The following is a 23,676-nucleotide window of genomic DNA, read 5'->3' as shown; positions in this document are numbered from 1 at the left end:
ACCTTTCTAATCGGGCCTAGATCCAAGGTACATAATAATTATTGGGCCCAAATTACTCCATCTATACTGTTCAGTCACGGCCCAAGCCCAAATAGCCCATAAACAGTCCAATACTTCATGACCCAAAATCAAAAACCCAACAGAGGGCGTACGCACGTCTGCACCAAAAATCCTTCCATGTGCTTAATGACTTAAGCACTTAAGCCCATATGCCAGATCTAGTGACAAAAAGGGCCTAGGACTCATAAAGTCTCAATCTTTATCCTTTTGGACATCCATAAAGCTCTTAACTCAAGGTCTTAACCCATTAAGACCTTCCTACTTCTTACATGGGACAACCAAAGCCATTGGGACCTCATTTTTCTTACTCAAAACCTCTCTAATGGTCTGAAAGGACAACTCATCTTAACCAAAACACATCATGCATCATAATGGGGGTTTTGAGACAATAATGGTGTCAAGACTTCACCACACTTAGATCTACACAAAATAGATGTCAAGCAAGAAGCTTTATACCTTTAGGAGCTCTTGAACCACCAGAAAACTTCAGATCTACACGCTGACCTTCTTCCTCTACTCACTAGATGCAACACCTTCTCAAAACACTCCAAATTCACTTCAAAAAGCTCACACACTCAAGAAGTTGGCTAGGGTTTTGGGGAAAACGACTCTAAACAGTGGAGGCTAGGGTTAGGGAGGGTTATGAGCTCTTAAAGTTGTTTAAATAGCCTCCACACCCAAAATATTAGGGTTTCTGGATGATAGACGTACGTTAGGCGTACATCCACTACGTTGGGCGTACATCGAGGGACTCCCGCATTCATTTACTCCATTACACTGGGCGTACATCCAACTTACGCTGGGCGTACCCAACCAAACACGTGCATGCATGCTTAGCATGCATGGGAACCCTTTGCCAAACTTCCCCCCCCCCCCCCCTTAGGGACCATTGATGCCAATATCTTCAACTTACAATACCTCCTCTATCCTAAGTCCGTTCCCAACGAACTTTATATCCACGTAAAGGTGGCGAGAAGCCCTTCGCTTCTAGAAACACACCCTGGTCCGAAACCTTCTCGAATGAAACCCATTGCCCATAAAGACCAAAACGCCCTTACTCTTGATCTCGAGAATCCATAAATAATTACTTTTAGAACGGGGCGTTACAAGATTAATTTGAGATTTTAGGTTTTGAGGAAAGTAGAGTTGGTTTTCTACATGGGATTAAGGATCCTTTCTTATTCGGGTTTGGAGAGTTTCTGCTAGGGTTGGGTTCGGTCTCCCTTGGGGAGGATGTAGTGCGCGCAGAGTTGTGATTATGTTGTTCAAGCTGTATGGTGTGTCAGGAATGATAAGGAATGATTTCAAGGACAAAACCTAATTTAAGTGGGGGAGAATTGTAATGCTTGGAAATGAAGAAGTTCCTTGTTGACCTTTGAAATTGAAATAATTGCATTATGGCCCTTGTAAGTAGTACATGGGGCACACAACAAGTTACGCTCGGCGTACTAGCTGAGAAGCTTGTATGCGGGGCATACCTCTGGTGTATGCTTAGCGTACTAGTGAATGTTGGTCGCGGGTCTGTAGCCTCGTACGGTGGGCGTATGAGGGGGAGGTGGAAAACCCTAATTTTTCTAGTGTGCCCTGTATAAGCTTTATGTTAGCCTCTTTTGATCATTTCCTAACCAACCTCCATATCCTAAAAACTCTAATTCGTTCCATAGTCCATGTTTGGTGGTCTTGAGCTCTTGTGAGGTTTTGTGGATCTAGAATAAAAAGAAGAAGAAGCTCGAAGACTTGTTCTTTGGAGGAAGGCTTTGAGATCCAGCATTAACATCTCTTTTTGGTGGCTTGGAAGGTATAAAGTTCAAGCATTGCCATTTCATTTCATGGATCTACTTCTTAGCACATTTTTGGTCATTTTGGTTCTTTTGGTTGGTGATTGGGAGTTAAGGTCGTTTTGGAGCTTGTCTTTGTAGATCTGGATATTTTATGGGTTCATTGGGCATAAAAGTGCAAAATTTATGATGGTTTTGGTCCCATGCATGTATTAAGTGAAGTATTAAGCTTCTTTGAGCTATAGAGTCCCATTTAGCCATGTATGTACATAAAGTTGACAACGTTATATGATTAACCACCTTGGGGAGTCAGTTATGAGTTTGGATCAAAGTCTTTATGGATTAAGAGCTGATTTGGAAACTTGGCCATGGCTGGTGAGTACGCTGGGTGTACAAGTCTTTCATGTTGTACGTTGAGTGTACAGGTTGAGTACGCTCCACATACTTAGTAGGCTTGGACTTTTTTGTTTTGGGCTTCGATTTGGGCTTGGTTGTTTTGAGCCATGTTGGACTATCTGGATTTTATGGTTGGGCTTTTATGACTTTATTGGACTTTCTTGGGTGAAGGCCCATGAAAGGAATTAGGCATAATTTGGGAAATTGTGCCATATTTGGGCCTTAGATGCTTATTTTGGATTTTTGGCTTTTAGTCATGTGGTTTAGGCCTTGGCCGTGGGCCAAGTTGGAGGACGGGTAAAAAGCTATTTTACCCTAATTTAGACTCATAGTGTGAGTCAGGAGCTAGTTATTAATGGGTTGTCATTTTGGTATTTGATAACACATGGATTTTAGCGGATCTGCAGTCAGAGAGTTATTCGTGGGTTCAGCCATTGAGGTGAGTCTCCTTACTGTATTATGGGTCGAAGACACCAATACCGGCCCATTTGGTTTATGTATTATAGGAAGACCAGGGGTGTTCCTTGGCATTTATATGAAAAACGAGGAGGTGGCTCCTGGCAAATTTATATGTAAGACCAAAGTTTGGTCTCTGACAATTAAGTAGATAAGTAGTTGTAGATTATATACAAGTTGTCTTTGTGTTGCTTGCATGGAAGACCTGGAGGTGGCTCCTGGCACTTATCTATAAGGCCCAGGGTTTTGGCCCCCGACCTCTCAAGAAAGACCATGATACGGCTCGTGGCATAATGGCAAGACTATGGTTGGCACATAACACCTCCTATTGGATGTTGGATATGTATGTTATGCATGGTATGTGGTATTTGGGAAAATCACTAAACTTTGTACTTATAGTTGTTGTTTTATGGATTTAGGTACTTTCGGTTCAAATGGGAAGGGCCCGACTTGATCGCAACGCATACACCCATGCTTTCCGCAACTGTATGATTTTGGGATTGTACTGTGATAATTGTTTTTTTTATAAAATATTTTTAAGTGTTTGAGTAAATGATAAATGAGTGTTTTGGTTGTTTTAAAAATGAAATTTTTACCTTCGTATTTTGGGATGTTACAGTTTATTTATAATTAAAATGAAATATTTGATCTTAATTTTTGGGACGTTACACATAGGGTGACAGGTTACTCCATCGATAAGTGTTGAGGCATGTATGATTAAATAATGGGAAGGTAATGAACAACAATACAACATTTGCAACCAATGTGGATGATAGTTTCTTCATTGTCGTCGGAGATGGAAGGGTCATCAGAAAAGATGGGGGTCACTAGAATTGAAACAGAGAAGCATGTATGTCAATGGATTAAGACAAATCATGAAAGAACTTGAAAACACATGGATCAATTGTGTAATTTAGAATAACTGATTTAATGGGGAGCTATTAAAAACTAACGAAAATAACTTAGCAACATTGGCGAGACTATTCACATGGAAGGTGGGTCCAATGACCCACCTAATTTTTCTAATTTATGTAAAATATCTATTGAATTTTTTTTTATCTTTTTATGAAAAATTTAGGAGTTATCTTACCAATAAAATCTTTGAATTTATATAGAAAATTTACTATAGAAAAGTTAATGAATCATATGGTTTTTTATTGTAGACTCGTCACTGTTTACCAGACATATAAATTGTAAGTTTAATAACTTATTGTGTGCAAAAAAAATAATAATTTAATGATCAAAAATACTTTAAAGTGTTAGGAGTAGACAACATGCATTAGTAGCAGGAAAAAAAAAGTGTTCTATGTTATTAGGCGTTATCAAAAATACCCACTAAATTCATTTAAAAAAAAAAACAGTGTTCTTAAACGTTATTAGGCGTTATCAAAAGTACCCACTAAATTCATTTTCGCTCATTTTCGTTTCATTATTTGAAAGCATAACCTCACACATTTTCCATTCCACGTGTCAGTATCGGAATGGGTGGGAGCATTTAAACTTATGAGTAGATACCCACATGCGAACTTTACCCATCCTTCAAAAGTACCATCAAAAAACCCTAAACCCAAGCTTCCACCTTTTCCAAAACCCTAGCCACCTCTGCCAAGCATACAGCTCACTCCCCCAGCAAGCTGCTCTTTACCCCGACGCCGGAAACCCGCCATGTCCGAACTCGAGCTTAATCGTTCAGAGAAGAAGAAAAAGAAGAGCAAATCCAAAGACCAAGATACGATCAACAAAAATTCCGACGATGCCACTGACGCTGTCGATTATCTCATTAAACCACAGAGCTTCACTCCATCGATTGACACCTCCGAATGGCCGATTCTCCTCAAGAACTATGACCGCCTTAACGTTCGAACAGGACACTATACGCCACTTCCCTCTGGCTACTCTCCTCTCAAACGCCCCCTCGCTGAGTACATCAGGTATGGTGTTATCAACCTCGATAAACCTGCTAACCCTAGCTCGCACGAGGTTGTAGCTTGGATCAAACGGATCCTCCGAGTCGAAAAAACCGGCCACAGCGGTACACTCGACCCAAAAGTCACCGGGAACTTAATCGTTTGCATCGATAGAGCCACTCGCCTTGTTAAATCACAACAAGGTGCCGGAAAAGAGTACGTATGTGTTGCTCGACTTCATTCCGATGTGCCTGATGTCGCGAAAGTGGCTCGCGCATTGGAGACGTTAACCGGTGCAGTTTTCCAACGTCCGCCATTGATTTCAGCTGTTAAAAGACAGCTCAGGATTAGAACCATTTACGAAAGCAAACTCCTGGAGTATGATGCCGATAAGCATTTGGTCGTGTTCTGGATCTCGTGTGAAGCTGGTACGTATGTGAGAACACTCTGTGTTCATTTAGGTTTGATTTTGGGCGTTGGTGGACATATGCAGGAACTGAGAAGAGTCAGATCTGGTATCATGGGGGAGAAAGATAACATGATAACTATGCATGATGTCATGGATGCACAATGGAGTTACGACAATTACAGAGACGAAACTTATCTCCGCCGTGTGATCATGCCATTAGAGGTCTTGTTAACCAGCTACAAACGATTAGTCGTGAAGGACTCTGCTGTGAATGCAATCTGTTATGGTGCTAAACTGATGATTCCAGGTTTGTTAAGATTCGAAAACGACATTGAAAATGGCGAAGAAGTGGTGTTGATGACTACAAAAGGGGAAGCGATTGCTCTTGGGATTGCAGAGATGACTACTGCTGTAATGGCTACTTGTGATCATGGAGTTGTGGCGAAGATCAAGAGGGTGGTGATGGATAGAGATACTTATCCTAGGAAATGGGGGTTAGGGCCTACTGCTTCAATGAAGAAGAAACTGATTACCGAAGGGAAACTAAGCAAACATGGAAAAGCAAATGAGAAAACTCCGGCTGAGTGGCTGAGGAATGTTGTGTTGCCTACTGGTGGTGATTCGGTGGTTGCTAGTCTTGCAGCTGCACCTGTGCAAGAAGAAACTGTAGAAGCTTCAGATCTGAAAGTTGTTGACAGTGAGAAGAAAAAGAAGAAGAAAAAGGAAAAGGGTGTTGAAGATGAAGGACAAAAGAGGAAATTGGAAGAGGTTGATGTTACAGATCCAGATACACCAATAGCTTCCAAGAAACAGAAGGTCGAAGAAGGTGAGAGTACTAAGAAGAAGAAGAAGAAGGATAAGAAGGATAAGGAGGGAGATGAAGTTGTATCAGAGGAGGATAAATCCGAGAAGAAGAAGAAGAAGAAAAAGAAGGATAAAGAAAATGGTGATGATGCCCCTGTTACTGTGAGTGATGATGAAGCAAGCAAAAGCTCAAAGAAGAAGGAGAAGAAGAAGAAGAAGAAAGATGCTGAAGAAGAGTGATGATGATCTGTAAGTTCTTGATATGTGAACATTTTTATAGAGGCAATTTTCGTGTTTTGTCTTTGTTTTTTAGTTTATTAGTTCTGCACTTGTAGTTTTTATTGATGTTATGTGTTTATTAGTTATAAGTTTTGAAAAAAATTGGAACTTTTGAACTGGAGATTGTCTGGATTGAGTTTATTTATGATATCTCAGTTGTTTCATGGGAGTGACTTAAGTTGTCAATTATGTATGGATTCATAGTTTTATATACATTCAAAAGTTAAAAAAAAAACTATATAGTTGCAAAATTCTTACATCTACAAATATCCTGACATATTCTAATAAATAAATAAGTTTATTCTTATATTGACAAATGAAATACACATAGAAATCCTCATCCCGTCACCCTAAAGAAATTTTAAAGTAAACTAACTAATATGCCTTTCATCTTTTAGGCCGGAGGGAGTGATGCCATTGAAACTGTATTCCTTCCCCCGCCATATAAGCGCCATGTCACTTTTTACCACTCAAGTGTGTTTTTTTGCCACACTTTTCATTTCTTTTATTTTTTTTTTAAGTATTTTAATTTAATAAAATTTCTTTTTTTTTAAAACTATTTTAATTTAATATAACTTCTATTTTAATAAAAAAAAACATAATTTTTCATTACTTGAAAATTTAAAAAAATAGTACATTGCGTTACTAAAAAAAAAAACTCCACACACATGACGTTTAAATAATCATAGAAACTTAAAAAAGTAAATAAAATAACTAAAGCAAACTACGTAAATTTTTTTTGAGAGAGTGATGATTTTTAATTTTTTTTGTTTTTGAGAGAGAGAGAGAGAGGAGATTGTGTTGTGAAAAAAAAATTAAATTGGTATGTATATATATAGGAAAGAAAAAGCAAAAAAAAAAGTTTAAATGCTCAACGGATCAATCCTTCCTCAACCAATCAAAACACGGTTTTGGAGGATCGCACTGCGGCTAAGACCGCACCAGACCGCGGCCTGAGGGTGGTGTTCCCGTCCTATGTGGCACAGCCAAGACCGCACTAGACCGCGGTCTGAGGACGGTGTTCCCGTCCTATGTGGCACGCACCCATACCGTGCAGTCTTAAACCCCCAAACTCTATGTGCCTGTCATCTTCTTCGGCTAAAGAAATTTTAAAGTAAACTACCTAATATGCCTTTCATCTTATAAACCCCTAAACTCTATCGGCTCACCTGTTTACTCCCCAAATCACGCCTCCATTTCCTTTGATTTCGCCTTCTTGATTTTGGAAATTTCCTCCGATTTCGCCTTCTTGATTTTGGAAACTGGATACCGGTTCAAATTTAAAATAAACCTTCCATTCTCATCTACTTTTCTCTGGAAATTAAAGATAAATTACAACAAAATGATGAATTTAATTTTGAAATCATATTTTTCCCTCACCGATGTCCCTTTTCTCTCTCAAATGTTGCTTTTTTTTTGTTGTGTTTTTCTCTTAAACCCTAAGATTTGGGGTTGATTTGAATTTAGTTATGTTCTTTTTTTTCCTTGTTCAGTAATTTACATTTATTTTTTATCTTCACCACTCATCTTGTGCTGGATGGTTAGTGTTTGGAAGATTAATTTCATTTTTTCGTTTGTAATTATTGGCGGATTTTCCTAGTATTTATGGGCTTGAGGAAGAAAGTAAAAGACATGGTTTGTTTCTTCAGTTAGATCGTCAACACTGTCCAAGATGTATGCGGTAGTTGGTTTTGGCTTTTTTAGCCTCTAATAAATACATACAAATTTGTATTTGATTGTGTATATCCGGTATCTAAAATGTAGTACATAGACAAATACTATGTTTCTTTTTTGTTTTTGAATTATATAATTGTTCTATTGGTTATTCTCCCCTCCAAATTTCAGAAGCAAGGGACGGAGAAGGCTAACCCATAAAGTTAGTAGTCAAGTCTATTTTGGATTTTTAAAAGATGGGTATACAGACTCACAAAAGAAGAAACAAGGGTTAGAGCATATTCATAGGTGCGGTTTACCCATTCTTAATTTATTTGTTTCTTTTGTTTTATATTAATTTGTAATGTACTATTAAGGGATGGAGTTATTTCAAATCCAAAGGGATTTTAATTACTATAATGTTTTACATTCTTGTGACCCATTGCAAATAACATTAGGCTAAGGTTTTAATTTTTATAGGGTATTTTTTTTGTTTATCAGTTTTTTGTGATTAATCTAGATTTTGTGTTTGAGATTTCTAGATCTTTTTGTGTTTTTAGGTTCTAGTGTTTCATCATGTACTTTGTTTCTTGATTTTGATTGATTTTTTTGTATGTGTGTTTTAGGTTTTAGAGCTTCTTCGTGGTAAATCGTTGATATTCAGTCTTCACGTAAATATTTTCTCATGATTAAAGGTTTTAGAACATTTCTGTTTTTACATTTTGCTTTTTGAACTAAAAGTAATACTGACTGATATGATGCAATTTATATGGTATGACATTTTCATTAGTTGGGTACAACGATGTTACAAGATGTAAATCACAAAAGATGGAAGTATCTGGGGTTCTCCATTTACTTTGCACAAAGGGGTACTTTCCATGTTTGTTTTAATTTTATAAAAATTGGTTTGGTACATTGTATGATGTATTCTATAAGTATTAAACAATTTTGGTAGTTGTAACTTGTAAGGAGCTGCATTGAGGTCTGGTCTTTCTTTCTCTTTGTTCACTGTGGATTAAAACAACCAAAGTTTTAAAGCATTCGGTCATATTGTTGATAACTTTTGGAGTTGACGTGCATGTTCATTCAATGACTCAACCTCGAGAAGTTTTTAATTGTTTTTATTGTTTTCCATTTATTAGAACTCATATGCAAATCATGGTTAAGAAAAATCTTTTATAACAATTTACTTTCTGAAAATTGTCATTTATACCATTCTACATTTAAAAATGGTTTTTTTTTTTTGACAATTTCGATCATGGACCGGACAATAAATAAAAAACATATCCTTATATGGCATTCTACTTTTTGAAAACTTTTATTTATGTACTGAAAAAAATATTATATGGTGTGTGTTTGCTTTTGTGTAACAAACTGTTTATTACAATGCAGTTTTTTTTTTTTTTTTACCATATTGCCTTACCTAACGATTGCAACTACTTTTACCATTTTGATATTGAAATTAAAGCTGTTTATTTTATCAACTAAGAACGCTACAAGAAAGACATTAAGAAGAGACTGAGTAAAAGAAATTGATAAACATATACACAAATTCTTATAATCTTAGAAATTACATATTATCACTTTAATTAATTAACTGTCAGGAGGAAAAAGAAGATAAAACTATTTAACTCTAAATAAGATGAAATTGTTTAACTTTTGCTTTGCTGATGAGGAAAAAGAAGATTAAACTATTAAACTCTAAAAAAAAATGAAACTATTTAACTCTGGCTTTACTGATTAATTCAACTTGTAAAAATTAATAAATTTATCGATTTAGAGGTGTGAGTTGTTAAAAAGAACTTTTATAGAAGTATATTTGGCTTTTTGGTAGAAAATGAGAGGGTAGATGTGAAAAATTTTAAAAGTGCGTTTTTGTGGCGAAAACACATTTTAATTACATTAAATTAATAACTAATTTTTCATTTTAAATTTTAAATTTTAAATTTTACACTCTAACTATATTAAATTAATAACATTAGAATAAAAAATAAAATAAAATTAATATATATATATATATATATATATATATATATATATTATAAGATGATACAACTTCATATAATATTTATTTAAATCAACGATTATAATTTTATATAACTAAAAAAATATTTCTTAATTAATAATTTATTTAAAATAATTGATTAATAATTTTAAAATTTTACTATGAAAATTTAATTAACTTTATAACCGTGGTTTTCACGGGTTATAAACTAGTAATAAAATAAGTTATACAAAAATTTATATGTCAAATAGTTTTCACGTCTTTTGCAAAGACATAAGATCGAGAGCAAGTTTTTGTTCCATCTTTTTGGTAGTTTGTCTTGTGTTATGGGTAAGATGACCATTGTCTGGGCTTGTGTGTTTGACATGCATCGACTTGGATTATGACTCATGACATGCATTGGATTATGACACATAACAAGACCAAAGAAAAGGCAATGTGACTATGACTCATGACACACAATAAGACTCATATGACATGTCAATATTAGACTTAGACAAAATTTTGAAACCCATATATTACATCATCATAGAAAGGAAACATAATTTCAAAAGGCAAACACATAAATGGGGAATTCATTAGAAAATGACACATTGTGTACCCTTTTTGTAAACAAATCAAATATCCTTCAACCAAAACTGCAACCAGATTAATTGCATCATTTACACAAAAATCAAGAAGAAAAAAAAATATTATTGTTTTGGCAAACAATTGACGAAATTACCCTTTGTCACCACAAGTCACCTCTGCTGGCATTGAACTTGCATATCACTCCAAGACATGCAACACTTTATCTTCTTATGGTGAGGGTGATCATGAAACTTTGGTTCTTTTGGTATTGTAGGTTGCTTTTCTGACCTATAACAAAATTAAAAATAAAAAATATTAATAACATCCATAAGTATATTGTTATTATCAGTAAAAAAAGATGTAAGTATGTTGCTATCATGGGTAAAATAGTGGGTCCCACATTTGGTTACCTTCTTGGGATGAAAGGTCTATCAAAGTAAGGCATAGGTTGAGCCTTTGGTACAAGTTCCTTCCTTAACCTCTTTAATTCTTCCTCTTCTTCCAACTACAACAAAATTAAAGATTCATCAATGGGGTTTTGATTGATTGATTTCAGTTTTCAAGCATTATGAGATTTTGTACCTTTTGCTGTTTTTCTCTTTCCAGCTTATATTGCTCAATATAAGAGAGCTTTTCATGCACATGATGATCAAACTCAGCACGCTCAACTGCCCTCACATCACTATGCAACACAAGATCGATGGGTTTTGTACTTTCTTTCACAGGTGGTTTCACTAGACACTGAAATTAGTAGTACTCCAATTTGTGAGATAGTGATTATAAATTAACTTAGAAAAGATCGGTTTAATATTGTTCTTACTTCTGGTTCATCTGTAGTAAATGGGAGGCCTTGAGCAATGGGAATCCGTTGCTTTTGTTGTTGAATTATCATCTCCTGGACTTTCTTCATGAACTCTTCTTGTTTTGTTCGTCCTCTTTGCTGCAGATTCATGAGGAAATGTGCTCAATTCAAGAGGTTTATAAAAGGTATAAGAAGTGTTGGAACATATAAGTGAACTGTAAAATGTAAATGCCAACCTCTGTTCTAAGCTTGAAAGGTCGCTGGGAGGTAGCCTTGAGTGTTCGTCTTTTCCATCTGCTGCCTCCAAAACTTGAAGATGATGAATCAGAACTCTGCATAGTAGAATAAAAGATAATAAATCAACATAAACAAGAAGCAACGATCTGATTTTAATGATGAATGATGACTTACGTTTCTTCTGCTTTGACGACCACCTCCTGAAATCCTGTTTGAAGTGCTGAAACGTAGAAATAAACCCATTTAGAATCGAAATTAAGCATGTTTAACAGAAATTTCATGACAGAGTTTTTAGATGATGATCAACCAACCTCCCATGGCTGCCATCAAGTGAAGAACGCAACCCTAGATTTTCTGCAGTGAGTAAGAGATCAGATGGGCTGAATGAAGTGGAAGAGAATCGTCTCTCAGGATTGCTGTTTGTCTGATCTTCGAATTCATCCTCATTTGAATCTGGTAACGTGAGAATATTCTCGAAGGCCTTGACCAAATGCAAAACTCTTCCAGATCCAGGTTCAGGAATACTCTTTCTTGCTTCATCTAACAGTTTCTCCCTTCTCCTCTTATCACCGGACGTCTCAAAAACGTCATCTTCTTCGGATTTTCCTTGAAGACCTACAGGTAAACTAGGGTTTTCTTCTTGAACAGCAACTTCACTCCGATTGAAAAACCCTTCCTGAGAAGCCCTAAGAGTCTCATAAGCAACACACAAACATTTGTCCGAATTACCACTAGCCTTACACTTACAATCGACTGAAATCAGGGTTTTATCCTTGTCTCTCTTCGAATTCTTCTTCGCCACCACAAACTTCCTCTCCCGAATCTTGTTCTTGGGAGAAGGCGAAGAGATCTGATTAGGTTTCTTCATCGCCGATTTCTGGACTTTAGTCGCTGATTTGACTGAAGGGGAACTCAAGGCTTTCGGATTAGGGCTCGTAACGTTAGGGTTTACATTCTCTGGTAGCTTTGACTTGCTGGAATGCTTTGACTTCGACGGTGTCAGTGGCACTGCTCCGGCGTTCTTGCCGTTAGGTTCCATCGGAAAATCGCCGGAATAAGGAGGAGATTAGTTGTAGAGAGAGATGACGGGGCTTGTGGGATTCAGTTTATCGGATGATCATCGACGGCGGGGAAAGAGTGGAAGAAAAAGAGAACGTTTGAGAGATATTGACGCTCTTTGTAACGGCTACTTTTGGACTTTTGGATCTTGGTAGGGATTTTTAAAGTTTTGTCGTATTGACAGAATTATTTTTGGGTAAATTACATGAATGGTCCCAACGGTTTCGGGTAGTCTGTGTATTTGGTCCCTATAAAGAATTTTTAACTCGGACCATTCTTATAATTTGTTTTTGTTTTGAGGTTGGTCCCTAGAAGCCATGAAATCACATTTATATCCTTTCTTATTTTATTGTTTCTTATTATCTTATTAGAAAAAAATATTTTAAATAAAAAATTATGTGTAGGCCTATCCCAACTCATTATGCATTCTAAATGGTTGATGTAGGCGTCCCTTTTCTTCTTCTTCTTTCTTCTCTTCAATCACCAATATTGATATTGCCATATTTATACACATTTTAGGCAATATTTTAATATATTTTTATTAATATTTTGGTTATTTGCAAAGATATATGGTACTTATAAGAGTTAATTGTAATGTGCAGCCAAAATGAGCAATCTTGAGGAATAAGGACCAAAAGCGACAAAGATCGGAACTTAGGAGGATTGGAGCTTAAAAGATGAATTTTTCAGCTAAAAGATGACCTCACAACGTGAGGAATCATATCCTACGACGTGAGTGATAAATTTCTAGAAGATAAACATCCGGAGGCCAGAATCCGTGTTTGATACGGATTATGACTGAGATCACGACGTGAGCAGGGTAATTTCCAAAGACTATATATATCCTTGGCACTTACGATTTTGGGAGAAGCTCTAGATATTTGGAGGTTTTAGAAGACGACTTCTAAAGAAAAATAAGCCAGAGAAGTCAAGTTTTAGCACCCAAGGAAGAATAAGAAGTTGAAGATCATAACTTTCACTAAGTTGGTACAATTGACTATGTTTTTAATCATTGAATTTGTGTGTTTGAATTCAGCCATGAGTAGTTGAATCTAGCCGCTTCTGTTTAGCTAGATGAAGCTTCAACTCATGGTTTGGTTTATTAGTTATGGATCTTACTTCTTTGTTAAATACTTATGTTTGATTGTTAATACCTAACATGATAATATTTGATACTTAAATTGCTTGAATTCATGTTCTGTGTAGCTTAGTGAATATTAAATTACATGAACTTGACACCTAGAAATTTAGTGACCATTAGATGACTAGAGCTAGGATCGAACCAATCTAAGATAAGTAATTAATGTTATTGAATTTAACTGTGATTGAGAACATATAGTGTGACTATAATTGTGTTTTTTAATCAATCTTACAGAGCTCCATTCATAATTCATAATTGATTATGTGTTTAATTATGTGTGACCATGTATAGTTCTACATGAATTAGTTAGACATTAGTATATTTGGACTTAAATTACTAATAATATAAATATTGGTAACCAACGTGAATTATCCATAATTAGTAGCTAACCATTGAGGGGAAGTGGATTCAAACTAAACAAAAGTGTTTTAGTCATTGATTGAATTTGATAATTAGGTGATTAAGTTTGTTTGAACTTGTAAAATCAGATAAAAACCAATTTAACTTTTGCTTTTCTTAAATTAATTTTTAGTAGATAAATTAGTTAATTAAAACCGTTCCTTGTGTTCGATACTCGACTGTTAGTACTATATTATTTGCGAATAGGTCCACCGCCTTAAGTCATAATAATAAGTTAAATAGTTGGTAAAACTAATAGGTGTAGCAATATTCGACACCAAATATCCTCTCCCGCCACCACCACCCACCCTTCCCCCCACCTTTTAATAAAAAGTTGCATCTCCCTCTCGATTACAAGTCAGAAGAATAAATGGAACTCTATGTCGACTCAATCGAAGCCATCACTTAAAAATAACCTTCTCTTATCTCTATAGCCAAAGTATAGACCTTCGCCTTCTTCTCCTCTTCAATCGTCGGAGCTCTATCACCCAACAACCTATCAAAACTTGTCACCACCTCCATATCTGTAACTTCAAACACAAGATCTTTACACATAAAATGCACCCAGATGAAACCATAATAGCCCTATACTTTTGAAGATTTCAGATGCAAAAAATGAATTTGAGATGTAACTTCGCTTGAATCACCATTTACACTCAACGATAAAACCCACCATGACCAAAAATAGGCCCTTCATCTTCCTTTGCTGTTAACACATCATCATGGGACGATATCACAACGAGAGTTTCATCCACACCTTCTATTAAACAATTGACGATTTCCAGAAAATGTACAACAATTTCCATTCAAACTTGTTAAAACGATTTCATTTAAACATGTTAAACAAACCTAAACATCTCCCACATGTTAAAACAAACCTAACGATCTCCCAAATGTTGAACAGACCCCCCAAAAAGTTCTAAATCGATGCAGGGGAAATTGAGACACAAAAATCAAAATTGATACAAACGAGAGGGAGAGATAGGATGTAACGTCCTAAAAATTAAGGCCAAAAATTTCATTTTGTTTATAATAAAAACCATCAACCCAAACTTGTTTATAAAACCATAAAAGGAAATCAGAGTTTGCCAATCAACCAATTCAATACATAAAAGTTCTATGTAGTGGAAATCGTAGTGTGTGCCATGTGGTTCCCGACCCTTCACCTTCAGACCAGAAGTACCTGAAACATAAACTGAAAACCGTAAGCACAAAACTTAGTGAGTTCCCTAAGAACACCACATACCATACATATGAAGCATATAATGGGCTCCCGCATGACATGGGGCCCCCGCCAGCATTGAGCCCCGCTTGGAACAGATCTCTCAATAGCATGCAATGAGACCCATCTCATCACATTCATCAGGACCCGCATGACATCGAGCCCCGCCCGATATACATACAGACATATAAATACATGCAAGAATCACAAAGATAATTAACATACAATATACTGTTGGAATAGTGTCTAAGGCTGCAACTATATTAGACAAGTATTTGACCCGATTGTGCATGGTCCTTTTGGGTTGCCTTCACCATAGCAACTTGACATGATGATTTATTATGAGAGAAGAAATATTATTAATATATTATGAGAATAATATAAGGAATAATAATATTATTATTTGATTAATATAAGTCATAAATTAATTAGGAATTAATTTGGTGACTTAAAGAGATTAATTGAATAAAGGGGCATAAACTGTCAATTGATTGATAGTTATACTTTGGGCTATAAATCCCTTATGGATAATGGTGGACGATTTTTAGGGCTTTGGATAGGCTTAGATTTCATCCAAGGCTTATCAATTAGGGTATTGGATTGCTTAGGGCCTAAGTTATCCAATTAGGGTTTAAGGGTGAAACCCTAGGAGCCTCATTAGCATAAATAGACCCTAGGGGTCAAGGGAAATCGGCACTTGTGCTTTAGAAAGAAACCCTGGCCAATTTTCACTTCCCTCTCATCTCTCTCAAATCATCCTCTTGCTAGTTGGTGTTTGTAAGCCATTAGAGGAATGACAATTGTGACTCTAAAGCTCCAAAAACAAGAAGATCAAGCAAGTGATTCAAGGTAAACTTCTAATTCTGATTTCATGTTGTTATTATAGTCTATTAGCCATTAGAAGTCTTGGATTGAATGCATGTTCAATTAGATAAACCTAGATCCAAGCATTAGGGTTTGCATGTGCACATATGAATGTTCATATGGCTAAAAACCATCAGTGGTATCAGAGCCTATATTGGTTTCTATTGAATTGATGCATTGTTTGCTTGTTTGATGCTTGTTAAATTCGAATTTTATGGTTCTGTCTGATGGACTCGGCGAGTAGGCTTGACTCGGCGAGTCCATTGGGGTACTCGGCGAGTCCAAGCGTCAGAAAGAGCAAATGTCGGGATTTCTTGTTGTTTATCTTTGAGATACTTGCCTTTATCATATTAGATCAATATAAATCCAATTTTATGATATATATGAGTATATTCTTGATCTAATTGAAGATATTTATCAATTAATAAAATATTTATTTCCTTATGTGATAATTGATTAATTATTTTGATTAAATTGGTAAATTGTTTTGCAAGAAATTATTAAATAAATCAAATATGGATAATTATGTGATTAAATGTTAATTTAGATTATTTGTTATTTGATCCCCTATGTTTTGAAAAGTTTAAACTTGCCCTCAAGTTTTGAAATTTATGTTTTGTGATTAAAAGTTTTAATTTAGACAATTTAAATTTCAAACCCTAGAATTTTACAAGTTTAAAATTCAACCCTATACTAATATAATATTACAAGATTAATATATATATATATATATATATATATATATATATATATATATATATATATATATATATATGATTAAAAATGCTAGTCTTACCGTTAGTAGGCCTCATTCACGAAGCCGGTCTATAAGTTGGGTATAAGGTTGCTGCCTATAAAATGGCGCTTAATGGGTGTACACTCACACCCACCGCTTGCTTGATCGGTGGAGGGTCGTTAGCCGAACGGGTAGGATAGGGCAACCTCATCTCTTCATTAAAAGTATAATATGAAATACAAATTAACTACATGTTTTTCAAAATTTCCCAATCCTAGTTACTTTAGGAAAAGTGAATTGATGCAATCCCATGAAATTACACTTTGCACCCTTGCTAAGAAGTTAGTGGAGCGTGTGTGGTTTACCGGCACACTAATTGGTTCTAAGCAAAGGTGGCAAAGGGTGATTCATTGTTTATCATAGTTCGATGGAGCGTGTGTGGTTTACCGACACATCGAATAGGTGTTTGTTACAATGAAGGCACCATGTGAATTTGCATGGTAATTCACACCCACTTTGTGATCCTCGGTATCCCAGTCACAAACGAGAGGGGCATATCGAGATTTAAACATGCCATTGAAAAGTTTCAATGAATCTCATCCAAACCTAGGAATTCTCAATACATTTAGAACTTAAAGTTATGTTTTCGTGATGGAGAATTAGTGAATCGTCATTCACTTACCTTCAAATTGTTTGCATGTTAGATTATGGTATCCCTTTTCTAATATGTAAATATTGTTGTTGGATCCTAGCCCTAATTTTTCTTATTGAGTGATAATTAGGGATTCAAATTCTAATCTATCTTTGTCTTTTCTATTTGTAGATGTCGAACGCGAACAATGCTGCTGCTAGTTCATTCACGTTGATGAGCCTTTGCCAAAAGGTGACTTTCGATGGGACGAACTTTAGCGAATAGATAAGATACATTCGCACGATTGCTCGCTACGAGGATAAGGAGTATGTCCTCGATGAGAAGCTCGAGAAGATCAACCCAGAAATCGCTACTCCGGCTGAAATGACTGCTTTTGAGACTCATGAACGTAATGCAACGAAGGTTCATTGCATCATGATAGCCACAATGAACGCCGAATTCCAAAATTCCTATGAGGACATGTATCCATACGAAATGCACCAAGACTTGTTGGAGAGATACCACCAGAACGCTAGGCAGGAGCGTTACGAGATTTTCACTAACATGATTTCTACCAAAATGGGTCATAGAGAATCTCTTACCATGCACCTGCAAAAGATGCAAAGGTATGTCAATCGTATTCGCAAGTTGAATGTTGACTTTGGGGAAGACTTGGCGATCGACATGGTGCTTCACTCTTTGCCTCTGTGTTACAATCAATTTAGGATGACCTACCACATGAACAAAGAAGAGGTCACCCTAAGCAAGCTCCAAGGTCTCCTTAGGGTTACTGAAAGCAACCTCAAGGACAAGTCTATTGCACCCACTCCCAATCCACCCGCTGCTCCTGTTTTGGCCATTGGGTAAGGAAGAGGCAAGAAGAGGAAGGCTCCGTCCAAGAGCCACCGCAAGGGAAAGTCCCGAGATGGTTCCTCTTCTAGTGGGACTAAAGTTGATCCCGCTAAGCCTAACCCGAAGGAGGCAAAGTGCCATCATTGCCATAAAATAGGGCATTGGAAGAGAAGCTGCCCAGACTACCTACAATCCATAAGGGAAGGAAAGATCAAGCCGTCTTTTGCAGGTATATACACAATTAAATCTAACGATTCATCTCATGCTATTTCTTGGGTCCTTGATACCGGTTGTGGTTACCATATTTGTTCTGAATTGTAGGGACTAAGAAGAAATAGGGATGTGGAGCATGGAAGAATAAATCTAATCATGGGGAACAGAAGATCGTCGCCTGTGAACAAGATTGGAGTGTATTCTTTAGTGCTTAGGAATGGTTTATGTTTAGATTTGAACAATTGTTGCTATTCGCTAGAAATGGCAAGAAACATCATTTCATTTCATGGTTTGTTTAGACAAGGTTTTAGATTTTCTTTTAATAATGAGAATGGTTCTATTCTTGCTTATCTAAATGGTGTCTTATATTTTGAAGCAATACCGTGTAATGGAATTTATGAAACTGTTATGATTGTAGATAACTTAGGAAATGATGTTTTATGCATGGATTCTTCCAATGGTATGGATAGAGCATCCTTGTGGCATTGTCGTCTTGGACATGTCAACAAGAAACGCATAGCCCAACTCCAAAAGGATGGAGTGTTGGAGTCATTCGACCTTAGGGAAGATGACACATGCAAGTCTTGTTTGATTGGAAAGATGACTAAGTCACCCTTCACTAGTACATGTAAGAGGGGTGAGGGTCTATTGGACCTCATACATACCGATGTATGTGGACCGTTTAGATCAACCACGAAGGATGGAAACCGCTTCTATGTGACTTTTACCGATGACTATAATAGATATGGGTACATCTACTTAATCAAGCAAAAGTTAGAAACGTTTGAAAAGTTCAAAGAGTTCAAGAATGAAGTGGAGAATCAATTGGGCAGGAAAATCAAGATGCTTCGATCCGATCGAGGAGGAGAGTACCTAAGTCTTGAATTCCACGACTATCTCAAGGAGTGTGGAATAGTTTCACAATTGATGCCACCTAGGACACCACAGTTGAATGGTGTGGCAGAAAGGCGTAATCGAACCTTGTTAGACATGGTTCACTCTATGATGAGTCGTGCTTCACTACCTATCTCTTTTTGGGGGTATGCCTTAGAGACTGCCGCCCATATCCTTAACCGAGTCCCTACAAAGAAGGTTGCCAAAACACCTCACGAGATGTGGACAGGGAAAGCTCCCTCGTTAGCACATATCAAGGTTTGGGGTTGCGAGGCTTTCGTAAGACGAGATACTCACGACAAGCTCGAACCTCGTAGTGAGCGATGTATTTTCATCGGCTACCCGCAGAAATCCTTTGGATATCTCTTCTATATACCGAAGGACAATATTGTCTTCGTTGCGAGAAGAGGAGTTTTCCGAGAGCAGGAGCTCATAAGCCAAGGAGACAGTGGGAGGCAAATCGAGCTTGAAGAGATTCAAGAGTCGATAGATGAAGGAACCTCTACCGCTGGCACTCAACCTGGGGAGGAAACTTCGGTTGAACCGATTGACGAGTCATTACCTCTTAGACGTTCCGAAAGAGTTAGAGTTAAACCCCAGTTTTATGGTTTTCATATTACTACCGAAGGGGATACGTATATTAGTGATGGTATACTAATAAATCTAGATGAACCTAATAGCTATAAGGAAGCCATGGCAGGCCTGAAGTTTGCGAAATGGAAAGAGGCAATGGACATCGAGATCTAGTCCATGTATGACAACTAAGTTTGGAATTTGGTTGATAATGTGGCCGGACGTAAGAACGTTGGGTGCAAATGGATCTTCAAGAAGAAGACCGACGTGGATGGAAACGTACACACATATAAGGCACGATTGGTTGCGAAGGGCTTTACTCAAACTCTTGAAGTTGACTATGATGAGACCTTCTCACCAGTTGTGAAGATAAAGTCTATTAGAGTGATGCTAGCTATTGCCGCATTTCATGATTATGAGATTTGGCAAATGGATGTCAAAACCGCTTTCCTTAATGGAAAGTTGGCTGAGGATGTTTACATGGCTCAGCCATAGGGTTTTGTCGATCCGAAGCATCCAAATAGAGTGTGTAAGCTTGAGAAGTCCATTTATGGACTTAAGCAAGCGTCTTGCAGATGGAATCTTTGCTTCGATGAGAAAGTCAAACAGTTTGGATTTGTACGAAGCGAAGATGAATCATGTGTATATGTCAAAGCCAGTAGGAGTATAGTAAGCTTCCTCGTTCTGTATGTCGATGACATACTACTCATAGGAAACGACGTCCCGAATCTGAAGGAGGTTAAGTCCTGGCTCAAGAAGTGCTTCGCTATGAAGGACCTCAGAGAGGCTTCCTATATTTTGGGAATAAGGATAGTGAGAGAACGAAGTAAGAGACTAATAGGACTTAGTCAGAACACTTACTTGGATAAACTATTGAAACGTTTTAGTATGGAAAACTCGAAGAAGGGAGAATTACCGATACAAAGTAATGCCAAGTTGAGTAAGACTCAAAGTCCGAGTACCGAAGCTGAGATAGCAGAAATGAGCCGAGTTCCATACGCTTCCGCAGTTGGCTCAATCATGTATGCTATGACTTGTACTCGCCCTGTTGTAGCCTTTGCTTTGAGCATGGTTAGTAGATATCAAGGGAACCCTGGCAGAGCCCATTGGATTGCGGTCAAGAATATCCTTAAGTACCTTCGGAGGATGAAGGAATGGTTCTTAGTCCTCGGAGGGAGTGATGACTTGAAGGTGCGAGGGTATAGTGACGCCAGCTTTCAGACCGACAGCGACAACTACCGTTCGCAGTCGGGCTGGGTCTTTACCCTGAATGGAGGAGCAGTAACTTAGAAAAGTTCCAAGCAGGAAACCGTAGCTGATTCAATGTGCGAATCAGAGTACATTGCAGCGAGCGAAGCGTCGAAGGAGGCAATATGGTTGAAGAACTTCATCGGTGATCTTGGAGTTGTACCTGCCATAAAGGAGCCCATAGAGATTTTCTGTGATAATGAAGGAGCGGTTGCCTTGACCAAGGAACCGAGGGATCATGGTAGATCTCGACATATCGACAGAAAATATCACTTTATTAGACATCGTGTAGAAGAAGGATAACTCGTAGTGAAGAGGATATCATCAGAAGATAACCCAACAGATCCGCTTACGAAGGGATTGAGTAGGGTTAAGCACTTGCAGCATGCTAGGAGTATTGGGCTGAAGGATGATATTAGTATAGATTAGATAGTAGTAGAAACGTGTAATAGATAAATGTAATTAACATTTGATGATTAAATAAAGGAGTATTATTTATGAGTAACGTTACTATCTTATGTTAATTGTTTAGCTATTGTTTCACTTTGCATGTTTTGACTTCCAGAATAATTGAGTTTTGTAACACCCAGATTTCCAGAAAATAAAATTTTCATTTAATTAATCAATTTAATATAAAATAACACTTGTTTAAAATCTTATTCACATTCAAATTACAAAACGTAGTTTCATTTTCGTTATAAAAGAAGACCAGGATCCTCCAAAACACAATTCTTTCTTCGGTGTGTACAATCGAACCGTTGCCATTCCGCGTTACTGTAAGAACCTGAAACAACGTAACATAAACAACGTAAGCACGAAGCTTAGTGAGTTCCCCAATATACCTTACGCACATACGCCTTCCGGCCCGGATCTTTCGATCCACATAATTTCTCCTTCCGGCCCGGATCTTTCGATCCACATAACTTTGCCTTCCGGCCCGGATCTTTCGATCCACATAACATCGCCTTCCGGCCCGGATCTTTCGATCCACATAACATTGCCTTCCGGCCCGGACCTTTCGGTCCACAAGATAATCGCCTTCCGGCCCGTACACATATATAACACATAATACAAATACTCTAACACATAAAGCACATATATCACATATCATACCTGACCTTTCTGTCACATAATACCTTGCCTTCCGGCCCATATATAAACATGTATATCACACGTAGCAGCTAACTTTCCATTCATAGCATATAAACATAACACACAACATACTTGACCTTCCGGTCACACAATCAAACCATCATAAATCATACCTGACCTTTCTGTCACATAATACCTTGCCTTCCGGCCCATATATAAGCATGTATATCACGCGTAGCAGCTAACTTTCCATTTATAGCATATAACATAACACATAGCATACTTGACCTTCCGGTCACACAATCAAACCCTTCCGGGTGAGGTATAGTGAGAAGACTCACCTCACGGACACTGGAAGATAGCAACTCCTAAAATCCCTAGCACTTGATCCTCCGAGCTACAAGCTCCCTGTAACATCATATATCCCTTATTTAATACTTCTATCTTCCACGTTAACTGACCCTAAGAATCACACCAGTCAACTCTGGTCAACAGTCCAATGTCAGCTCGACTGGACTCGGCGAGTTCCATGGCGACTCGGCGAGTCTAGTCGTCCTTCAATCCTCTGAGATTCCCCTTCTACTCGTCGAGTATCCTCTTTGACTCGACGAGTCACTCCTGGAAGAATCGCGGGGCCACCCCGACTCCACTCGCCGAGTCTGAAGAACAACTCGGCGAGTCCCAGTGAATCTTCAAGCTACTCGCCGAGTCTGATCATCCGACTCGGCGAGTCCACGCCATGCAGTCGATCCAACTGCTTCCTGAGATACGTTTATTCCCGAAAAACACACCAATGGGACTTCTGGACCTCTAATCATTCTATTACTAGGGTATAAACTTTTGTATAACAACATAATAATCCATCAAATCACCAAATGGGTTTCATAAACCCTAATTCCATAACACATCAACATAGCAGAGGATAATTCGAAATATTACCTGAATAACACCCTCTCTGTGTCTCCAAACCTCAGAACTCGATCCCCATGCTCTTCCTTTGATCACCACCTAGCCTCTCCTTGCCTAACAACCTCTTTAAGCTTCCACTAGCCTTCACCCTTGCTCCAGATGCCCACAGCCGTTTAGGTTATCTTCAATCGGCCAAAAGACGAGACATGACGGCCCTAAAGACATTATATACGATCCAGAATCGAAACGGCTAGGGTTTCTGCTGAACAGCGTCGACTCGCCGAGTCCATACCTGGACTCGTCGAGTCCAGTCGCGAACCCACGATCAAATCTGCGACCCTACTCGGCGAGTCTGGCTCCAACTCGCCGAGTCTCCCCTTTAAAACACCCCCAAAATGCAATTTAGCAATACTTGAGATTTTGGGCTGTTACAATTCTCCCCCACTAGAATTAGACTTCGCCCTCGAAGTCTCACTCTGAAAATAGC

At 37.6% G+C, this 23,676-nt stretch overlaps 1 protein-coding gene and 1 pseudogene across 2 annotated transcripts; one reads left to right on the top strand and one right to left on the bottom strand.

Annotated features, from left to right (window-relative positions):
• Positions 1-4,213: 4,213 nt before the first annotated feature.
• Positions 4,214-6,253, top strand: LOC145097678 (H/ACA ribonucleoprotein complex subunit 4 pseudogene; annotated as a pseudogene).
• A 4,039-nt stretch (positions 6,254-10,292) lies between these two features.
• On the bottom strand, positions 10,293-12,551 carry LOC145097677 (microtubule-destabilizing protein 60-like). 2 transcript variants are annotated; one of them, XM_079035301.1, is made up of 8 exons: positions 11,668-12,551; positions 11,531-11,576; positions 11,356-11,451; positions 11,138-11,257; positions 10,900-11,058; positions 10,728-10,822; positions 10,472-10,605; positions 10,293-10,385 (listed from the first exon to the last, which is right to left on the bottom strand). In XM_079035301.1, exons 1-7 carry the CDS (start codon positions 12,393-12,395, stop codon positions 10,488-10,490), a joined length of 1,362 nt encoding a protein of 453 aa, XP_078891427.1. In that variant the 5' UTR covers positions 12,396-12,551; the 3' UTR covers positions 10,293-10,385; positions 10,472-10,487. The 2 variants fall into 2 exon arrangements, with proteins under 2 accessions (XP_078891427.1, XP_078891426.1); XM_079035300.1 differs by having other exon boundaries at positions 10,293-10,605.
• Positions 12,552-23,676: the final 11,125 nt, after the last annotated feature.

Source organism: Lactuca serriola, chromosome 4 (assembly GCF_051521515.1).
Source record: "Lactuca serriola cultivar US96UC23 chromosome 4, Lser_US96UC23_V15, whole genome shotgun sequence".
Lineage (NCBI taxonomy): Eukaryota > Viridiplantae > Streptophyta > Magnoliopsida > Asterales > Asteraceae > Lactuca > Lactuca serriola.
Note: the sequence above shows the minus strand (reverse complement) of the source record. Positions and strands in the feature narration are given on the sequence as shown.